This window comes from Phocoena sinus, chromosome 5 (genome assembly GCF_008692025.1).
Source record: "Phocoena sinus isolate mPhoSin1 chromosome 5, mPhoSin1.pri, whole genome shotgun sequence".
NCBI classification, from domain to species: Eukaryota; Metazoa; Chordata; class Mammalia; order Artiodactyla; family Phocoenidae; genus Phocoena; species Phocoena sinus.
In genome coordinates, this window is record NC_045767.1 from 33630845 (window position 1) to 33654313 (window position 23469).

General features: G+C 34.2%; 1 protein-coding gene across 4 annotated transcripts in view; it reads left to right on the forward strand.

The window, feature by feature from the left end:
* TBCK (TBC1 domain containing kinase) overlaps nt 1-23469 on the forward strand; it is a 251136-nt gene that overhangs the window by 45543 nt on the left and 182124 nt on the right. For all 4 annotated transcript variants that reach the window (XM_032633096.1, XM_032633095.1, XM_032633098.1 and 1 more), the window contains exons 4-9: nt 740-854; nt 2338-2411; nt 6959-7100; nt 20817-20877; nt 22198-22259; nt 22516-22577. In XM_032633096.1, the coding sequence (XP_032488987.1) occupies nt 740-854; nt 2338-2411; nt 6959-7100; nt 20817-20877; nt 22198-22259; nt 22516-22577 (516 nt within the window). The remainder of the gene's footprint in view (nt 1-739; nt 855-2337; nt 2412-6958; nt 7101-20816; nt 20878-22197; nt 22260-22515; nt 22578-23469) is intronic.

The window sequence follows — 23469 nt, forward strand, 5'->3', positions numbered from 1 at the left end:
ACTGGAGGTTGCTTTGTGGATTGATCTGGAAAGTAAGCTCAGGTCTATCTGCTATAAAATATATTATAGCTATTTTTCAGGGACATAGGTGTTTTGTCTTGAGCAAGATAGGTGGTTTTCATTGACTTAGTTCTGCCATATATCTGCAAGTGTCCTGATAATTTGGCAAAGTCCAACCTGCTGAAGGTCAAGGTCATTTGTATACCACCAATATTAAACTACCTTTGTGGAAGAATTATACTTCAATTAGAGTAGCCTTTAGAAAACTACGTTCTTTGTCAGATCGATTCTGTTGTAAGTGGAAAATCAAAAATATGTCGAAGTAGATAGTTTAGAAAATGTGTAGAGTCTATTTTCTCTGAATAGAGGAGGTACAATAAAAATATAGCTCTTTGGGGAATTCCCTGGTGGTTCCAGTGGTTAGGACTCTGCACTTTCACTGCTGAAGGTCTGGGTTCAATCCCTGGTCAGGGAACTAAAATCTCACAAGGCACATGGCCCAAAAAAAAAAAAAAATATATATATATATATATGTATATATATATATATATATACATATATATATATACACACGCACGCACACACACACATTTATATATATACACACATATATATATACACACACATATATATATATCTTTGAATTTTATCACTGAACCTCATTTTATTTCTTAAAACAGTTTCTATATCTGCTTTGTAATTGACCTATTGATCTGTGACTCTTTTGTTTTCTTTGTAGATATTCAAAGGTTTTGTGCATAGCATTTGAGATACTTCAGGGCTTGCAGTATATGAACAAACATGGTATAGTACACCGGGCACTGTCTCCTCATAATATCCTTTTGGATCGAAAGGTAATCATCAAATAGTATATTAAATATTTGCTTTTTATTTCACATTGGAAGCTACTGAAGTCAGGCCCACTCAGTTAATCAGAGGGACTGTAGAATTAGAATATGTCTTAAGAGTATTCATAATGAAAAGATTATACGAATGTAATATACTTGTGGTTGTTTAAAAAAAAAGTATCTCTAAATTATATGAATCCGTGTGTCTTTCACATTCATTATTCTTTTTTCCCCAGACCCATTTTCTAACTTGTTTTGTTTTTCCTTCCATTCATTTTCTAAAAGATACATACACATTGTGTCTTCCCAATCCACTCCTTCTCTGAATTTGCTTTCATCTTAAGAAAGATTCTCTGACTATTTACATAGAATATTTTTCTCATAGCACAACTGAATTGTGTTTTCTCCACTTTATTCTTCTTTCCTACTTCCTCTTTTCACTTTATTCCTCATTTATTTTCCTTGTTTACCAGCTGTTCATACCTAGCTTCTTTTTTTAATTGGAGTGCTGATTCTCTACTTGGAAATCTTATGGGGGATTTCTAAGAATCTAGTCAACCTCTAAGAGAATTATGGGTAGCAAGGTGGTATTTTTTCAGGAATAATCATAATTTCATTCTTTTTCATAAGCATATAAAATAGTTTTGAGGAAACATTTTCTGGGGAATTATTTTTTGTATTAGTAGGATTATTCTTTTTCTCTGACTTTCTTCCAGACTTTCAGTATATATACCCTATGATATTAAAAATAAAGATAAAATGGTGCTCATTAATTTCATACTTATGGTAGTAGAGTATCTAACTGTCTGAATTGTTTTAAAATATAAATGTTTTGTAATTCTGGGAAATAGAGTTCTTGAGAAAAAGAAAACAACTTTTAAATTGACTATGGTTTTATAAAGTCTTAAACATCTAAAGGGGGAAAAACTTAAGGGATGTATAAAATTTGTTTTGCCTTTTAAGAATCTTGCTTTTGTGATCATTATGCTTATTCTCAAACAGTATAAAAAATTATTGGGAATCAAGCAGATTCACTAATATCTTGATTTGTGAACTGATCTTTCCAAGTTAAAAATATCCATGTCAAGTTTAAATTATTACATTGTGAGTGGACTTGCAACTCCCTGAAAAAATTTTCTTTTGTGAAAATTACCACAATATATTCTAATTGAGGATTCAAGACAACTAAGAACATTTTTGCTATTTAGAGAAGCCCAGAAAATAATAAGCAGCAAAAATTTTTAAATGTTGTCATTTTGATATATAAAATATGTATGTGTGTATATATATGTTTGTAATGAATATAAAGCAGACTTCAAACACTGACAAATAGTTTTTAATAAAATTATGGCAAATTAAAATATAATATTTTCTTAATGTATCTGACTGTATGATAGTGTCCTTACTTATAAAATGTATAATCATAATTTTCCCTGTCAGTGATATTAAAATATTTTATAATGATTTTTTTCTTCCTTTATTATTGTAGGGACATGTTAAATTGGCTAAATTTGGACTTTATCACATGACAGCATACGGTGATGATGTTGATTTCCCAATTGGGTAAGAATTTTTTTTTTCTGAGTTCCGGCTTAAATTTTCTAATCTTTAATGAAGTGTGTATTTTGTTAATTTATTATTTTTGACATAAAACTACCTTTTTAAAATTAAAAATATCTTAATTTTCCATACACTTCTAAGAGTAGACAATGAGTTTTTCCCAGCATACAAAAGGTCCCTGATGTTGATCTTTCATTGAATTGGTAGTGAGGCTAGCAGATTATTGAATTTCTTCACCTTATAATGCTTACTAAAATTAATTTTATTTCATTCAGAATTAGGTAAATTTAAGGCAAGAAGGCTGACAAGATTCTCACTTAATGATAATGTATGTTCCTCAAAAGACAGAAAAATCACTCTCATATTATCTTCTAATATTTCTAAGTTTAATTCCCTGTTCTTTAAGATGTAGTTGTACATTAAGCTTCAAGTCGAGTCACTGTAGCTGTCAGAGGTAATGGGGTGGATTCTCTAACTGAAAGTCTGTGTTTAAGTTTGGAGAGGTTCTGATATGGAATTCCAGATTTATGTTAGCGTCCAAAAAAGGAATGAAAGTTTATTTCATCCTGGACTCAATTGAATGCTTTGATATAGATGTTTGTATTATATTTATTGTTTGGCTGCTTTTTAAACATGTTAATAATATAATTCTTTTATAAGTGTTTAATTTTGACATTATTTTAGATACATAGAAGTTACAAAATAGTACAAAAATTTCCTGTATAGCCTTAACTCAGACTCCCCAAATGTTAACATTTCACTACATTTTTTTCTCTTTCTTTTATCTTACACATATATATGTATTTGTGTATAATATATTTTTTCTGAATTATTTAAGAATTATTAGTGTATATAATGTCTTTTACCCCTCAATACTTCAGTTTGTATTTCCTAAAATAAGGAATTTTCTTACATAACCACGAAACAATTATCAAAATCAGCAAATTAAAATGATATAATACAATTTTCTAGAGACCTTAAGCATATTTCTTAGTTGCTGTGAGATTCTGTTTAATAGTATCGATTTGTGTTTTGCTCTTTGGGCTCCCTAAAGTCAGTTCTGTCACTCCGTTATTGGGAATTATGGTTTGGAGTCATGGAGTATGTTTCTGCAGGAAAACATTGCCTAAAAACTTAACTAGATGTTTTTAAAAAAAGATCTCATTTATAAATTACCTTTTATCTTTGTAAGTTAGCTTATAGTTTTGTCACTTAAAATTTTCATTAGCTTGGCCATAGCTATAATCTTAAAATAAATTGTTTAGTCATTCCTTCCTTTATTTATTAAGAAAATATTTATCAAATACATTTTCTTATGGCTGCTGGATATACAGACATGGATAAGATAGGTTCCCATTCTTCAAGAAGCTCATTATTTAATGGGAAATTTTCTGTTTTGATGGCCTACTTATTAATGTGCATAAATTCATAGTCTTAATAGTTTTACATACCAAAACTTGTGGTTGTACGCAACAAACAATTGTTTTCACAAACACAAAAACAATATTTTATAAAAATAGCCTACGCTCTATTTGTTTTAAAAAAAACCTTTTGAAATAATAAAATTAAGTTCATAATAAAGCTCTGGTATCTTCATCATATGTAATAATTGCCTTTTAAAATAGCTTTTAGGCAGCTGTAGTTAATGTGCTTCTTCATTTTGTCTAAATTTGTATGAGAGAGAACTCCAAAAACAATACAAACAAAAATTAATTTTTTGCCTTTTACTTAAAGGTTCTTTAGGTTATAGTGATGAATAGAAGAAAGGAAGTGATTTTTCTTAAAGCACATCAAGGATTTTGAAGAGTTGTGTTTGAATTTAAAATGCTTGGATAGAATTGGTCTCATGTGCCATTTGGTTTGGCTTACTTTGAAGTCTTTGACCCAAAAGGTCTGAGTAGAAAGTATCAAAGAGCAAAATGTGAAACATTAGCCAGGAAAAATAAAGTGATCAAACATCTAAGTCATGAAAGAAAATATTTACACCAGAAGAAGCTTGCAGTTGATTCAAAAGACAAATATTAAAGAACAACAAAGTAAAATGTTAACATCTGTTTCAAAATATTGTAAAGAGTTAGAAATTGGACATTCATTTTTATTTGGCCAGTAGCTTAATACCTTGTTAAAGCATCAGACAGATGGTGAAAGCCACTTACATTTATCTCACCAGTCATACTCACGGCAGAGTTCCAGTAAGACTGTTAAAATGCTATGCTAAAGAAGAGACACTTGTTGAAAGGAGATAATTTACATTTAAAAATCCTAAGTTTTATTATTTTTATTAATTAACAAGTCCTTGATAGAAAGGAAATTAGAATTTTGGGAGCAAAAGTCACCTCTATACTTCCAGAGATCACCAGTCAGAAGTTTTAGATATAACAATTTACCCATAGTATTGCTTGACTTTTCACTACCCATGCTGTTATTTTGGGGTTAGATGTGCTGGAAATCAGGATTAAAAATGAACAGTTTACCTTCTGGATGTATCATGCTAATGATGACAAAGCTAAAACATTGCATATGTGTCATGTTTTTCATTTTTAGAAAACTTCTTTATGTATTTACTAATATTTATAACAGTTTTGTGAGGTAGGCATTATTATTCCTATTTTATAGATTAAGAAACCCAAATCATATATAGAATATGTGATAGGACTGAAGTTAGAATACAGGTATTATAATATTAAGTTCATTGCTTTTCTACTAGACTTCACTTGTCTCCAGAGGTTTCACACATTCATTTAGAAGATCAATATGATCACCTTAGGGTAAAATGACATCATAGTACAAATTTATATGTATGAAAATGTGCCTCAGCCTCTTTAGTTATCAAGGAAATACAAATTAAAACTACAACGGTGTGTAGGTCCCACCTACCAGATGGCCAAACATTAAAAAGTCTGTCACTGCTGTCTAACAAGTGTTGGAGAAGTAAGCAATAGGATCTGTTGTACACTGCTCGTGGGAGTATAAATTGATACAATCCCTTTCAAAAAACATTTGGCATGATATTATAAAGTTGAAAGTGCACATGTCTTATGGCCTAGAAATTCAATCCTAGGTTTATACCCTTGGGGAAACTTTTGCAGATGTACACATAGTATTTCTAGCAACATTGTTTATAATATAAAAAGACAGGAAATAACTTAAATGCCTATTGACATTAGAGTGAATAAATTATGATATATTCATAAAATAGAAGTAAAAATTAATGACTTAAATCTACATGAAACTATATGCATGGCTCTTTTAAATAACATTGATTAAAACAAATCACAAAGGAATACCATCAGCATAATTCCAATACTGTAAAGTTCAGAAATGTGCTTGACTAAACAATATACTTTTTAGGGTTACAAACATATGGTAAACCTATAAAGAAATGGAAGAGAATTATAAGCACAAAAATTCCAGTTGTCTGTTCCTTTTGGGGGATACCAGGGAGGTATAATTAGGGAGAAGCAGAGAGGGACCTTTAGTGATAATTTCATATTCTTTACTTAAACTTCTTGATAGGTACATGGGTGTTCTTTTAAACTTTATTCTTTATACCTTATTCATTTAATATTCTGTCTTTTGTATTTACTAAATTAATTTTCAAAAAACTTGTGTTGGTGAAGGTAAGGGGAAATAGGCACTCATATTGCTTATGAGAATATAAATTGCCATAACCTGAAAGGGCAACTTGGCAACATGAATCAAAATTTAAAATGCATCTACCTTATGACTTTGTAGTGCCATGTCTAGGAATTTGTCTTTTGTCTACACATACATATTCATGGGAAAGGGAATATTTGTAATATATCCATGTCAGCATTGTTTGTAATAGCAAAAGAGTGGAACTCCCAACATATCCTTCTTCAGAGTTACATTAAGTAAATTAAATGCATCAATACAATGAAATTATTGGCAGTTTTCAAAAAGAATGAAGCAAATCTATACTTATTTTTTTAGAATGATCTCTAAAATATCTTTTGAGTGAAAAAGGGTACAGAATAGTGCATATAGTGTGCTTCCCTATGGGGCAATGATGATGGGTGATAAAGTTTATTTATACATACATATGTGTGGGTGACTGGAGTACAGAGATGGGAAAGAGTCTTACCTTTCAATTTATATATTTTTACAGATTTTGACATTGCTACTATTCAAAAGAATAAATACTATTTTCAAAGATAACATATGCTTTAAATAAGAGTTAAGTATAAAGAGAAGATAGGCAGTGAGGAAGAAGGAAAAAACACCTGGAAACCTGGAAAGCTGCAAGAAGGCAATATGTTAATACAGAGGAAAGCAAAGAAAGGAACTAATATTGCAGACACACGATAGGTTTTAAATTATTTGAGACTCATGTATTTGCTCTTGATTCCTAGACATAGAAGCCTGTATTATGGTTAGTTTAGAATTCTTCCTAGAAAGAGTTGTTCGTCTAATTGCATTGAGCGTTTACATAGGTCGTACTGTACTGATAGTAAAAATGTACCACTACATACTTCTTTCCCCCTTTCTAGCTCATAGTAATTATTCATTTCTAAAATATACCATTTTAGGTATCCATCATACTTGGCACCTGAGGTAATTGCACAAGGAATTTTCAAAACCAATGATCATGTGCCAAGTGAGAAACCGTTGCCTTCTGGCCCCAAATCAGATGTCTGGTCTCTTGGAATCATTTTATTTGAGCTTTGTGTGGTATGTATAAAGAAATAGTAAACTCATAAAAATAAATTGTGTTTCTTAGAAAAGTATTTTTGGATACGAAGGCTATTTAGTAATATCAATAGCATGTTTTTGCTTTGCAAATTGACTAGATAACAGAGAAAAAAATCTCAATTTGACTTCATAAAAAATCCTGTTTGACAATTTATTTGTATATTATTTTGGTATATCTAGAAATATTGACACTTTTATTAAGTATTAAAAATATACACTGTACTGGGCTTCCCTGGCGGCGCAGTGGTTGAGAGTCCGCCTGCCGATGCAGGGGACACGGGTTCGTGCCCCAGTCCGGGAGGATCCCACATGCCGCGGAGTGGCTGGGCCCGTGAGCCATGGCCACTGAGCCTGCACGTCCGGAGCCTGTGCTCCGCAACGGGAGAGGCCACAATAGTGAGAGGCCCGCGTACCGCAAAAAAAAAAAAATATATATATATATATATACACTGTACTAAGTATAAAAAATTAAGCATATTTAGAAACATTTACACTAAAACTGCTTACATGCTTTGGTATGTTCATGCTCTCTCTCCCTTCTGTGGTATTCTTTCTTCCTTAAATCCCTTCTCCTCTTCTGTCTCCTGTAAGACTGACTTTGTAACTGAGTTGGCTTTTTATGAGGCCTTCCTGAAATATCCTCTATATTTATTAGGGTAATAAAGACTATACAGCTATTAAAAACAAATGAATTAAAAGTGCAGTAGCTTAAAAAACACAGATGTTTTTCTCCCTCATGTAACAGTCCACAGAAAGTTAGGGTGGGCTCTGTTCCACAGCATCATGAAAAAACTTAGGCTATCAGGAATGGCTCCACCATTCTCACCACCTGATTTCCAAAGATGCTCTCTTTATCCTCTTTTTTAGCTATAAGGAAGAAGAGGAGTGAATTCATGGTAACTGTCTTTAAAAAGATGATATAAAAGTTGCAGATGTCAACTCTGTTCTTTTCACTAGTGGCACTTTACTCATGTGGCCACATGTAGGTTCAACAGAATACAAATGCCTAAATATTCAGAAAGAAGATCAGGATGGATTTGGAGAGACAACTAATATTTTGTCAATCCTCCCTCCAAATACCTGCCAGGGTTAGTTCCTGTCTTCTTTTCTCTCCTTTTAGCATTTGTCATGTTTGTCTACATGGACAATAAGGTCTTTAAAGGCACACATTTTTATTATTCATCTGTTGTTCTGTCTTCCAAGAGATATTTTTTAACATCTTTATTGGAGTATAATTGCTTTACAATGGTGTGTTAGTTTCTGCTTTATAACAAAGTGAATCAGCTATACGTATACATATGTTCCCATATCTGTTCCCTCTTGCGTCTCCCTCCCACCCTCCCAATCCCACCCCTCTAGGTGGTCACAAAGCACCGAGCTGATCTCTCTGTGCTATGCAGCTGCTTCCCACTAGCTATCTGTTTTACATTTGATAGTATATATAAGTCCACTCTCTTACTTCGTCCCAGCTTATCCTTCCCCCTCCCCATGTCCTCAAGTCCATTCTCTACGTCTTTGTTCCTGTCCTGCCCCTAGGTTCTTCATAACTATTTTTTTTTTCTTTTTAGAATCCATATGTATGTGTTAGCATACAGTATTTCTTTTTCTCTTTCTGACTTACTTCACTCTGTATGTCAGAATGTAGGTCCATCCACCTCACTACAAATAACTCAATTTCATTTCGTTTTATGGCTGAGTAATATGCCGTTGTATATATGTGCCACGTCTTCTTTATCCATTCATCTGTTGATGGACACTTAGGTTGCTACCATGTCCTGTATTGTAAATGGAGCTGCAATGAACATTGTGGTACATGACTCTTTTTGAATTATGGTTTTCTCAGGGTACATGCCCAGTAGTGCACTTGCTGGGTCGTACGGTTGTTCTATTTTTAGTTTTTTAAGGAACCTCCATACTGTTCTCCATAGTGGCTGTATCAATTTACATTCCCACCAACAGTGCAAGAGGGTTCCCTTTTCTCCACACCCTCTCCAGCATTTACTGTTTGTACATTTTTTTTTGTACATTTTTTGATGATGGCCATTCTGAACAGTGTGAGATGTTACCTCATTGTAGTTTTGATTTGCATTTCTCTAATGATTAGTGATGTTGAGCATCCTTTCATGTGTTTTTTGGCAATCTGTATATCTTCTTTGGAGACATGTCTATTTAGGTCTTCTGCCCATTTTTGGATTAGGTTGTTTTTTTGATATTGAGCTGCATGAGCTGCTTGTAAATTTTGGAGATTAATCCTTTGTCAGTTGCTTCATTTGCAAATATTCTCTCCCATTCTGAGGGTTGTCCTTTTGTCTTGTTTATGGTTTCCTTTGCTGTGCAAAAGCTTTGAAGTTTCATTAGATCCCATTTGTTTATTTTTGTTTTTATTTCCATTTCTCTAGTAAGTGGGTCAAAAAGGATCTTGCTGTGATTTATCTCATAGAGTGTTCTGCCTATGTTTTCCTCTAAGAGTCTTATAGTGTCTGGCCTTACATTTAGGTCTTTAATCCATTTTTAGTTTATTTTTGTGTATGGTGTTAGGGAGTGTTCTAATTTCATTGTTTGACATGTAGCTGTCCAGTCTTCCCAGCACCACTTATTGAAGTGGCCGTCTTTTCTCCATTGTATATTCTTGTCTCCATTATCAAAAATAACATGACCATATTTGCGTGGGTTTATCGCTGGGCTTTCTATCCTGTTCCATTGATCTATATTTCTGTTTTTGTGCCAGTACCATACTGTCTTGATTACTGTAACTTTGTAGTAAGGTCTGAAGTCAAAGAGCCTGATTCCTCCAGCTCCGTTTTCCTTTCTCAAGATTGCATTGGCTATTCAGGGTCTTTTGTGTTTCCATACAAATTGTGCAATTTTTTGTTTTAGTCCTGTGAAAAATGCCATTGGTAGTTTCACAGGGATTGCATTGAATCTGTAGGTTGCTTTGGGTAGTATAGCCATTTTCACAATGTTGATTCTTCCAATCCAAGAACATGATATATCTCTCCATGTGTTTGTATCATCTTTAATTTCTTTCATCAGTGTCTTATCGTTTTTTACATACAGGTCTTTGGCCTCCTTAGGTAAGTTTATTCCTAGGTATTTTGTTCTTTTTGTTGCATTGGTAAATGGGAGTGTTTCCTTAATTTCTCTTTCAGATATTTCATCATTAGTGTTTAAGAATGCAAGTTATTTCTGTGCATTAATTTTGTATCCTGCTACTTTACCAAATTCATTCATTCGCTCTAGCAGTTTTCTGATAGAGTCTTTAGGACACTCTGTGTATAGTGTCATGTCACCTGCAAACAGTGACAGCTTTACTTCTTCTTTTCCGATTTGGATTCTTTTTACTTCTTTTTCTTCTCTGATTGCTGTGGATAAAACTTCCAAAACAATGATGAATAATAGTGGTGAAAGTAGGCAACCTTGTCTTTTTCCTGACCTTAGTGGAAATGCTTTCAGTTTTTCACCATTTAGAACAATGTTGGCTGTGGGTTTGTCATATATGGCCTTTATTATGTGGAGGTAAGTTCCGTCTTCGCCTACTTTCTGGAGGGTTTTTATCATTAATGGATGTTTAATTTTGTCAAAAGCTTTTTCTGCATCTATTGAGCTGATCATATGGTTTTTTTCCTTCAATTTCTTAATATGGTGTATCACATTCATTGATTTGCGTGTACTGAAGAATCCTTGCAATCCTAGGATAAACCCCACTTGATCATGGTGTATGATCCTTTTAATGTGCTGCTGGATTCTGTTTGCTAGTATTTTGTTGAGGATTTTTGCATCTGTGTTCATCAGTGATATTGGCCTGTAGTTTTCTTTCTTTGTGACATCTTTGTCTGTTTTTGGTATCATGCTGATGGTGGCCTCGTAGAATGAGTTTGGGAGTGTTCCTTCCTCTGCAGTTTTTTTGAAGAGTTTGAGAAGGACGGGTTAGCTCTTCTCTAAATGTTTGATAGAATTCGCCTGTGAAGCCATCTGGTCCTGGGCTTTTGTTTGTTGGAAGATTTTTAATCACAGTCTCAATTTCAGTGCTAGTGATTTGTCTGTTTATTTTTTCTATTCTTCCCGGTTTAGTCTCGGAAGGTTGTGCTTTTCTAAGAATGTGTCCATTTCTTCCAGGTTGTCCATTTTATTGGCATATAGTTGCTTGTAGTAATCTCTCATGATCCTCTGTATTTCTGCAGTGTCAGTTGCTACTTCTCCTTTTTCATTTCTAATTCTGTTGATTTGTTTCTTCTCCGTCTTTTTCTTGATGAGTCTGGCTAATGGTTTATCAGTTTTGTTTATTTTCTCAAGGAACCAGCTTTTAGTTTTATTGATCTTTGCTATCCTTTCCTTCATTTCATTTTCATTTATTTCTGATCTGATCTTTACGATTTCTTTCCTTCTGCTAACTTTGGGGTTTTTTTGTTCTTGTTTCTCTAATTGCTTTAGGTATATGGTTAGGTTGTTTATTTGAGATGTTTCTTGTTTCTTAAACTTTGCTATAAACTTCCCTCTTAGAACTGCTTTTGCTGCATCCCACAGGTTTTGGGTCATCATCTTTTCATTGTCATTTGTTTCTAGGTATTTTTTTATTTCCTCAGTGATCTCTTGGTTATTTAGTAGTGTATTGTTTAGCCTCCATGTGTTTGTATTTTTTACAGATTTTTTCCTGTAATTGATACCTAGTCCCATAGTGTTGTGGTCAGAAATGACCCTTGATACGCTTTCAATTTTCTTAAATTTACCAAGGCTTGATTTGTGACCCAAGATATGATGTATCCTGGAGAATGTTCCATGAGCACTTGAGAAGAAAGTGTATTCTGTTGTTTTTAGATGGAATGTCCCGTAAATATCAATTAAGTCCATCTTGTTTAATGTATCATTTAAAGCTTGTGTTTCCTTATTTATTTTCATTTTGAATGATCTGCCCACTGGTGAAAGTCGGGTGTTAAAGTCCCCTACTATTGTTGTGTTACTGTCAATTTCCCCATTTATGGCTGTTAGCATTTGCCTTATGTACTGAGGTGCTCCTATGTTGGGTGCATAAATATTTATAATTGTTATATCTTCTTCTTGGATTGATCCCTTGATCATTATGTAGTGTCCTTCTTTGTCTCTTGTAATTGTCTTTGTTTTAAAGTCTATTTTGTCTGATATGAGAATTGCTACTCCACCTTTCTTTTGATTTCCATTTGCATGGAATATCTTTTTCCTTCCCCTCACTTTCAGTCTGTATGTGTCCCTAGGTCTGAAGTGGGTCTCTTGTAGACTGCATATGCACGGGTCTTGTTTTTGTATCCATTCAGCCAGTGTATGTCTTTTGGTTGGAGCATTTAATCCATTTACATTGGAGGTAATTATCAATATGTATGTTCCTATTACCATTCTCTTAACTCTTTTGGGTTTGTTATTGTAGGTCTTTTCCTTCACTTGTGTTTCCTGCCTAGAGAAGTTCCTTAAGCATTTGTTGTAAAGCTGGTTTGGTGGTGCTGAATTCTCTTAGCTTTTGCTTGTCTGTAAAGGTTTTAATTTCTCCATCGAATCTGAATGAGATCCTTGCTGGGTAGAGTAATCTTGGTTGTAGGTTTTTCCCTTTCATCACTTTAAATATGTCCAGCCACTCCCTTCTGGCTTGCAGAGTTTCTGCTGAAAGATCAGCTGTTAACCTTATGGGAATTTCCTTGTATGTTATTTGTTGTTTTTCCTTTGCTGCTTTTATTATTTTTCTTTGTATTTAATTTTTGATAGTTTGATTGATATGTGTATTGACGTGTTCCTCCTTGGATTTTTCCTGTATGAGACTCTCTGTGCTTCCTGGACTTGATTAACTATTTCCTTTCCCATATTAGGGAATTTTTCTATTATAATCTCTTCAAGTATTTTCCCAGTCCCTTTCTTTTTCTCTTCTTCTTTTGGGACCCCTATAATTCAAATATTGGTGTGTTTAATGTTGTCACAGAGGTCTCTGAGAGTCTCCTCAATTCTTTTCATTCTTTTTTCTTTATTCTGCTCTGCAGTAGTTACTTGCACTCTTTTACCTTCCAGGTCACTTATCCATTCTTCTGCATCAGTTTTTCTGCTATTGATTCCTTCTGGAGAATTTTTAATTTCATTTATTGTGTCCTTCATCATTTTTTGTTTGCTCTTTAGTTCTTCTAGATCCTTGTAAAATGTTTCTTGTATTTTCTCCATTCTATTTCCAAGATTTGCATCCACTATTTCCAAGATTTGCATCCACTTTTTTTATCATTACTCTGAATTCTTTTTCAGGTAGCCTGCCTATTTCCTCTTCATTTGTTTGGTGTGGTGGGTTTTTACCTTGCTCCTTCATCTGCTGTGTGTTTCTCTGTCTTCTCATTTTGCTTAACTTACTGTGTTTGGGGGTCTCCTTTTTGCAGGCTGCAGGTTCGTAGTTCCCATCATTTTTGGTATCTGTCCCCAGAGGCTAAGGTTGGTTTAGTGGGTTGTGTAGGCGTCTTGGTGGAGGGGACTAGTGCCTGTGTTCTGCTGGATGTGGCTGGATGTTGTCTTTCTTGTGGGCAGGACCACGTCTGGTGTTGTGTTTTGGGGTGTCTGTGACCTTATGATTTTAGGCAGCCTCTCTGATAATGGGTGGGGTTGTTTTCTTGGCTTGCTAATTGTTTGTCGTAGGGTGTCCAGCACTGTGACTTGCTGGTCATTGAGTGGATCTGGGTTTTAGCGTTGAGATGGAGATCTCTGGGAAAGCTTTTGCCATTTGATATTATGTGGGGCCAGTAGGTCTCCGGTGGATCAGTATCCTGCACTCGGCTCTCCCACTTTAGAGCTATAGGCCTGATACCCAGCCGGAGCACCAAGACCCTGTCAGCCACAAGGCTCAGAAGTAAAGGGAGAAAAAGGAAAGAATTAAAGAAAGAATAAAATAAAATAAAGTTAAAAAATTAAAATAAAAAATTATTAAAAGTAAAAAAATTAATAAGTAATTTCAAAAAGGAAAAATAAATGAAAGAAAGAAGAGAGCATCCAAACCAAAAAACAAATCCACCAGTGATAAGAAGTGCTAAAATCTATACTAAAAACAACAACAACAACAAAAAACGGACAGACAGAACCCTCGGACAAATGTTAAAAGCAAAGCTATACAGAAAAAAATGACAGAGAAGCATACACATACACACTCACAAAAAGAGAAAAAGGAAAAAAATATATATACCGTTGCTCCCAAAGTCCACCTGCTCAATTTTGGGTTGATTCATTGTCCATTCAGGTATTCCACAGATGCAGGGTGCATCACGTTGATTGTGGAGATTTAATCCGCTGCTCCTGAGGCTGCTGGGAGAGATTTCCCTTTCTCTTCTTTGTTCACAGATCCTGGGGTTCAGCTTTGGATTTGGCCCTGCCTGTGCGTGTAGGTCGCCTGAGGGCATCTGTTCTTTGCTCAGACCCAACAGGGTTAAAGGAGGGGCTGATTAGGGGGCTCTGGCTCGCTCAGGCCGGGGAAGGGAGGGGTACGGAACGTGGGGGGAGCCTTAGGTGGCAGAGGCTGGCGTGATGTTGCAACAGCCTGAGGTGAGCTGTGACTTCTCCCGGGGAAGTTGTCCATGGATCATGGGACCCTGGCGGTGGCGGGCTGCACAGGCTCCTGGGATGGGAGGTGTGGCTAGTGACCTGTGCTTGCACACAGGCTTAACATTTCATGCCCATCTCTGGTGTCCGCACTGATATCTGCGGCTTGCACCCGTCTCTGGAGCTTGTTTAGGTGGTGCTCTGAATCCCCTCTCCTTGCACACCCCAAAACAATGGTCTCTTGCCTCTTAGGCAGGTCCAGACTTTTTCCTGGACTCCCTCCTGGCTAGCTGTGGCGCACCAGCCCCCTTCAGGCTGTGTTCACGCAGCCAACCCCAGTCCTCTCCCGGGGATCTGACCTCCGAAGCCTGAGTCTCAGCTCCCAGCCCCGACCTGTCCCGGCGGGTGAGCGGACAAGCCTCTCAGGCTGTTGAGTGCTGGTCGGCACCAGTCCTCTGTGCGGAATCTTTCTGCTTTTCCCTCTGCATCCCTGTTGCTGCACTCTCCTCCGTGGCTCCAAAGCTCCCCCCCTGCCCCCCTGTCTCTGCCCTGAAGAGGCTTCCTAGTGTGTGGCAACCTTTCCTCCTTCACAGCTCCCTCCCAGAGGTGCAGGTCCTGTCCATATTCTTTTGTCTATGTTTTTTCTTTTTTCTTTTGCCCTACCCAGGTACTTGGGAAGTTTCTTGCCTTTAGGGATGTCTGAGGTCTTCTGCCAGCGTTCAGTAGGTGTTCTGTAGGAGTTGTTCCATATGTAGTTGTATTTCTGATGTATTTGTGGAGAGGAAGGTGATCTCCACGTCTTACTCCTCCGCCATCCTGAAGGTCTCTCTCTTCCAGGAGATTTTTAAATTATTTTGGAAGTATTAACTCATTGATCTTTACCATATCTAAGATTTAGGATGACACTATGTTCTTCATTTTGTGTGTTTTCAGAACTAATTCAACAGTGGAGGAGGTAAAGCATAATAGTTAAGAGACAGCCTTTTGTAGTCAGAGAGAACTGGGTTTGAAACTAATGCAGCAAAATATAGTTGTATGACTTAGGGTAACTAACTTCTTAAGGCTTTGGTTCTACTTCCATGAATAATAATAGTATCTATATTGTAAAGCTGTTGGAAAAATTAAATGAAATAATGTATATAAAGTACTTAGTGTAGGGTGTTGCTTTGCAAACAGTCCATAAATGGTAGCTTTTATTATTAATATTTAAATATTCACAAAAACATGGTAGCTTACACATTGGCCCTGCTTTTTCTAAGGGAAAATGCCAGATTTTCTGATTCTTTGCTATCCTTTTTTGTGAATCTCATTTTTGTTTAAAATCATAGCCTAAATGAAGAATTTTATTGGAATGTGAAGTATACATAAGTGTAAATGTGAAGTATGTAGCTTTTCCTTTTTATTACCATCATTTATATTTAAACTTGTTACTAATGATCTAGGTATGTCTCATATGAGTAATTTGATTCAGCAAATGTTGATGAATCTTTACTGTGTGTATAGCAATGCAGTAGGAATAAACTGTGATTAAGGTGCATTGTCAAAGAGTTTATAATTTAATGCAAATTCATTAACTTTGAAGATAAACACAGAGAGCTGTGTGAATTCCAAGAAAGGAAATATTAATTCCATGATAGGGGCTTCATGACATTTTTTTTTTCATGACATTTTAAGTGGTGCTCAAAGTTTAGAGTCCAGTTTTAAGACGGATTAAATCTTCTACCTTATCAAACCTTTAGATTTGATACAAAATATTAAGCTATTAATTGATAACACACCAACAGTTAACAAAGGGAACTTTTGGCAGGTTAGAAATTTTAAGGAAATAGACGAAAAGCTATAGCACTTTGCTAGGAAGATCTTGCCATATTACCAGAAAGTCAGTACAGCTGCTCTTCACCCAGAAGTTTCCATAGTCCAAAACATGTATAGGAGAATTCTGTATTAAAAAATGAGTACATATCTAAGAAACACCAAGCATCTAAAGTTGGCCTCTACTATAAAAAAGGAACAACGAATAGAGTTTACATTTTATTACAAATAGAAAGGACTTTATAATAAATGTATGTGTTCTTTAAGAGATAAAGGAAACAATTCAATTTATGAAACAATTACAGAAACTAGGAACCAAGAACATTTACTGAAAAAAAGCAAGAATCAGCTAAGAGTTTTAAGAGAAAAGAATGTAATTATTAAAATAAAGAACTAAATAAATGGATCATAGGAAACTGGACACACTGAACACTGAGTTAATCTCCCAGGATATGACACAAATAGATAAAAAGATTGAAAATATAAAAGAAATTTTAAAAGACAGACAAGATAGATTCAGATGTTCTAATATCTTATAATATCAAAAGTAGAGAGTAAAGTTCTCAATTTGAAAGAACATACTAATTACCTTGCAAGGCAAAAGAAAAAAAAAATCACAACATACAAACAACAACAACAAATAGCTAGAAATCTTATACTAAACTTTTAGGAGATGACTAATGATGAAATAGTGAGTAACATTTATTGAGCACTTCGTAAGAGCCAGGTACTTTTCTAACGTATTTACATCTATTATCTCAATCCGTACTCTTGCCAGTCTTATAAAGTTTATCTAATTACTATCTTTACAGATTAGGAAATTGAGGTACAGAGAGGTTAAACAACCTGTCCTAGTTACATAGCAGTAACTAATTCAGCAGATTTGTGTCCATCAATCTGTGTCCAAAGCTTTATGTACCCTTAACCAACATGCTAAGCTGCCTTTATTAAGCTGTGATGTCTTTATCAGTGTTGAGAAAATCTTAAAATGTGCCAGAGAAAAGACATATTACCTACAAAGAATAACAATTAGATTGGTATTAAACTTCTTAGCAGTGTGAATGCAAGAAAACAGTGGGACAGTGCCATCAAAGTGCTGAGAGAAAGGATTTTGAATTCTTTAAGTCACAAAACTACCAGTTGGGAGTAAGAATTAAACAAAGGATATAGTTGGCCCTCTGTATTTGTGGATTCTGCATCTACGGATTCAACCAACCATGGATTGAAAATATTTGAAAAAAAATTCCAGAAAGTTCCAAAAAGCAAAACTTAAATTTGCCATGCAACAGTACTGTTTACATAGCATTTACATTTTATTTATAACTATTTACATAGCATTTGCATTGTATTAGGTATTATAAGTAATCTAGAAATGATTTAAAGTATAAGGGAGGATGTGTGTAGGTTATATGCAAATACTATGCCATTTTAAATAAAGGACTTGAGCATCAGTGGATTTTGGTATCCAAGTAGGTCCTGGAACCAGTCCCCCCTGGATAGTGAGGGATGACTATACAGAATTTTGATAGCCACGAAGAAAAAATTAGTAGTAGAGAAGTAACATGAGTCTGAATAGTAGAGTGTGTTCACTGTATTGCAAGTAATCAAATTTAACTGCTTCGTGTGTGTGTGTGTGTGTGTGTTTTCATCACAGGATAGATAAATAGTAAGCATTTAAACTGAAAAGTTATTTTGGAGCCATATCCTAGGAGACTTTGAATGCTGTATTGAGAGATTTATATTTAGTTATGTAAGGTATGGAGGACTATTTAAAGTTTTTAAGTAAACTGAAATCAATTATTATTTTTTACTTTTTTTTGTGGTACGCGGGCCTCTCACTGTTGCGGCCTCTCCCGTTGCAGAGCACAGGCTCCGGACACGCAGGCTCAGCGGCCATGGCTCACGGGCCTAGCCACTCCGCGACATGTGGGATCTTTCCGGACCGGGGCATGAACCTGTGTCCCCTGCATCAGCAGGTGGACTCTAAACCACTGCGCCACCAGGGAAGCCCTGAAATCAGTTAATTTTTTAAGGTGGTTCTTTTTTAAAAATTTTTATTGGAGTATAGTTGTTTACAATGTTGTGTTAGTTTCAGGTGTACAGCAAAGTGAATCAGTTATTCGTATATCAACTCTTCTTTAGATTCTTTTTTTTAGGTCGTTACAGAGTATTGTGTAGAGTTCCATGTGCTATACAGTAGGTCCTTATTAGTTATCTATTTTATATATTGTAGTGTGTATATGTCAATCCCAATCTCCCAATTTATCCCTTTCCCCCTGGTAACCCTAAGATTGTTTTCTACATCTGTGACTCTATTTTTGTTTTATAGATAAGTTCATTTGTACTATTAGTTTAGATTCCACGTATAAGCAATATCATATGATATTTGTCCTTCTCTGTCTGACTTACATCACTCAGTAGGACAATTTCTAGGTCTATCCATTGTTGCTGCAAATGGCATTATTTTGTTCTGTTTTATGGCTGAGTGATATTTCATTGTGTATATGTACCACATCTTCTTTATTCATTCCTCTGTCAATGGACATTTAGGTTGCTTCCATGTCCTGGCTATTATAAATAGTGCTGCAATGAACATTGGGGTGCATGTATCTTTGCGAATTATGGTTTTCTCAGAGTATATGCCCAGAAGTAGGATTGCTGGATCATATGGTAGCTCTTAGTTTAGTTTTTTTTTAAGAAACCTCCATACTGTTCTCCATAGAAGCTGTACCAATTTATCTTCCTACCAACAGTGTAGAAGGGATCCCTTTTCCCCACACCCTCTCCAGCATTTATTGTTTGTAGATTTTTTTGATGGTGACGGTTCTAACTAGTGTGAGGTGATCCCTCATTGTAGTTTTGATTTGTACTTTTCTAATAATTAGTGATGTTGAACATCTTTTCATGTGCTTTTTGGCCATCTGTATGTCTTCTTTGGATAAATGTCTGTTTAGATCTTCTGCCCATTATTTTGATTGGGTTTTTTTTGTTTGTTTGTTTTGTTATTGAGCTGCATGAGCTGTTTGTATATTTTGGAGATTAATCCCTTGTCAGTTGCTTCATTTGCAAATACTTTCTCCCATTCTGTGGGTTGTCTTTTTGTTTTGTTTATGGTTTCCTTTGCTGTGCAAAAGCTTTTAAGTTTAATTAGGTCCCATTTGTTTATTTTTGTTTTTATTATCATTACTCTAGGAGGTGGATCAAAAAAGGATCTTGCTTCGATTTATGTCAGAGAGTGTTCTGCCTGTGTTTTCCTCTACGAGTTTTATAGTATCTGGCCTTTAGGTCTACAAGATTAATGTTGATAGTAGTGTAAGTGATTGAGAAGAGAGAGGGGAATGGCAACTTGTTTTCAGTGATCTCTCCACCTGTAGTTCTAATTTCATAAGTCTTCAAGAGATTTTTTTCCTCTGTATTAAAAAAACAGAAAATCAGAGCCTCTTTTTCTCTAGAGACCAAGCTGTCTTCTTAAGCCTTTTCCTTCTAAGTCTATTTAAATGATCATATAAGTTTAATTTGTTAATAATTAGAGAAACATAATAATAGCCAACATTTATGAAGCATTTTCTTTATTCAGAAAATGCTAAGCACTTTTTTATACATCATATAACCTTCACTGTACCCTATGTGGCATATATAGTTAATATTCCAATTTATAAATGAGAAAAGTGAGGCTTAAGGTGGTTAAGTAATTTGCCCAAGTTATATAATTGGTGGTAGAAAGTCCAACTTGGCACTCGGTAGTCGCTCAACACATGATCATTAGTTAAAGTTGTAAGTGTTTGATTTAAGACTCCATTCCAAGGAGCCCCATGAAGCCAACTATTAAGGAAACAACTAAAATACAATGTATGTGTCTTATAAAGAAATATACCAGGTGCTATGGGAACACAAAAATGGTTGTCTTAAGTCACTTTGGGAAGAGGAAAGAGTGTCATGGAATGTTTCTTAATGGAGATAACAGACTACCTGGATCATGCTATATAAGTAAGAATTAATTGGGTAGATGAAAGGGTAATATGGCATCTTGGTCTTTTAATCAAATAAGACTCCTGGAGTTCCTCTAGACCACCAGGTATATGTAGGTCTCAAAAATGAAGAATGCTTGAGATCAAACTAAAATGTAATGATCCTTAGATATATGAAATGCTTAAGTGTTAAATATTATGCAACATTAAAAAAAATGTTACATCACCAATGATTTTTCTTTAGTGGAGCCAACACAAAAAATCTAATAAAACCTCTGAAGAGAAATAGAGGTAACTGATAAAATCATTTTCAGTGCTGAAAAAACAAGACCTCCCTGTGAAGAATGATGTAAATGTTAACAAGAATTTCTTTTCTCATTTTATTTAGGGAAGAAAACTATTTCAGAGTTTGGATATTTCTGAAAGACTAAAATTTTTGCTTACACTGGGTAAGTGTCTCACAATTGATTATCTTTCAACTATAAATATAATCTTTAGTGCCAGTAGTTATGCATATTGAGAACGTGTTCTTCAAAATAGTGGATACACTGAAATATCCTCACTTTCTTTAATTTTCTAATGATCAGTGGTAAGCATTAACAGGACAGTTTAAGAAGTTCCTTTGAAGTATTATAGGACAGCTTTCCTCATTCACTAAGGAATTATAATGTACATGGATATAATCTTAGCATGATCTAGCCAAGTAAACTAACTTGTGAAATCAAAATATGAGATTATAAAATTGTACTTCACTGTCGCAGTTGCCTTCAGGCAATGTGTTGTAACTTTTCAGCTTTCTACTTGGTGAATTGTGTGAATAATGACTGAGGAAGAATGTTTATTTTTCCTTACAACAAGTTCATGTATTTTACATGTATATAATGCAAATATTTGTCATTCACATTTATAAAAATTTGTGTAATCCACTTTAGAGTGGAATAATTTAAGCACGTGTGGTAAAAATGGAGAGAAAAACAGTGATAGAGCACTTTGTGTAAAAGAGTGACAGATTGGTGTCCAGGTTAATAGGGTCTACAAATAAGGATTTGTATAGAATAATATCATAAATATTAAATGATAATGAATTGTAAATAAAATTTTATAATATTTACCTCTTTAATGTCAAAGATTGATAATATAGCTATTAAGGAGTCTTAGAGATCTATAAATGTTGTCTACAGATTAGAACTTATACTTTTTAAAAAATTTTTATTTAATTTATTTTTTTATACAGCAGGTTCTTATTAGTCATCCATTTTATACCCATCAGTGTATACATGTCAATCCCAATCCCCCAATTCATCACACCACCACCACCACCCTCCACTGCTTTCCCCCCTTGCTGTCCATACGTTTGTAGAACTTATACTTTAAATCCCAGAGAAACGTGTGTACATTCTTCAAATTGTATTTAATAAAAATAAATTAGTCTTATAATCGTAAAAATATACTAAAGCCTTTTTAAATAGTAATATGTGTATATACATATGGGGGGGAAGAGAGAAAGAGAGAATCTTTACCTCCTTGAATTACTGCTTTAACTCACTATTTAAGGTGCTTTCAGTATCTATGATACAATTAATACTTAGTGTTTGAAGTATTTATTTTTATCAAAGCATGTAAGGAAAGTTGAAAAAGTCTCAAGCTTTTTAATATTCCAAGTTCTAAAACTGAATTACATAATTAAAAAAAAATTTATTAGAGTTCAATTCCCAGTTAGTATAAGTTAGAAAAGCAGCTTTAATTCATATAATTTTTCTGTTTTATAGACTGCATAGATGACACTATAATAGTTCTGGCTGAAGAGCATGGTTGTCTGGACATTATAAAGGTTTGTCATTAATCTGTTATTGAAAATTTATTTATTCTGCATACTTGGGATTCAATAGCAAACTATTTTAAAGCTATGTTTATTTCTGTTTAGATATCTGCTTTTTGACAGAGTGACAAACTAATATGAATTTCTTTAAAGTCCAAATAAAAACTTTCAAAAAAAGTCAAAACATTGTAAAGTAGCAAACATTTAAGTAATATACATTTTTAAATGGATTTTTTAAAAATAATTCTTTTCTCTCTCTATTTACCAGGAGCTTCCTGAAAATGTGATAGATCTTTTGAAGAAGTGCCTCACCTTCCACCCTTCTAAAAGGTTGATATCAAGAGTTTGGGATTATTACTGAGATCTTAGCATACAAGTAGTTAAGTTTTTAATACTAAAGGGTTAAATAAGAATATTAACATATATAGTAGTACATGATTGATATTGGTATCATAATTGTTAGTTATGGCTTTAATGTATGGTAATAAAAGAAGAAAAAGGAATTAACCATGGTTAGAAAACTGGCATATACCAAAAGCAGTTACTAGTTCATTTCCTAGCCTCCAATTAGAAAATCAGCTAAACTGTGGAATATAGATATGCCTAGATACAAATGACATGAGAAAAATGAGAACAAAAGTTTATTGGCAAATATGTATTATAGAAAAGAACTTAGATAAATGGTGAGGTAAGTTAATAATTGTTGATAATGTAAAAGGATTTCTTAGAAGTTTTATTATTTATTTTCATTTGATGATGTCATTGTTAGCCATCCAGTTGTCCCTAAACTCAGTAAGTATATAATATTTGAAAATAATATATTCTAATTTGTCTTTAGGAAAACATTTCCTAAAGAGAGGAATGGTATTAAAAGCATAGTTTTGGGTAAATATACCACATAAACTAAGAGAGTAGGAAGAAAATCAGAAGATTTTATCAGTTTACAATTTTATTATTTAATTAAGGTATTCAGTAAAGCAGGTATATGATGGTCAAGCTAAAAGTAAAAAATGGAGATGCTCATATGTAATAATTTTTTATCATAAAGTTCAAAAAGCACAACAAAGGTAAAAAAGTTAGCATTTATTTACAGTCACTTGATTCTCTTTTTAAAGGTATATATCTAGACTCTAATAAGGAGAACTTTATTATTTTCTATACTAATGAGGTAATTTTGACTTTTAACTATCCCTTGAAGTGTGCCATTATTCTAGGAAAATTT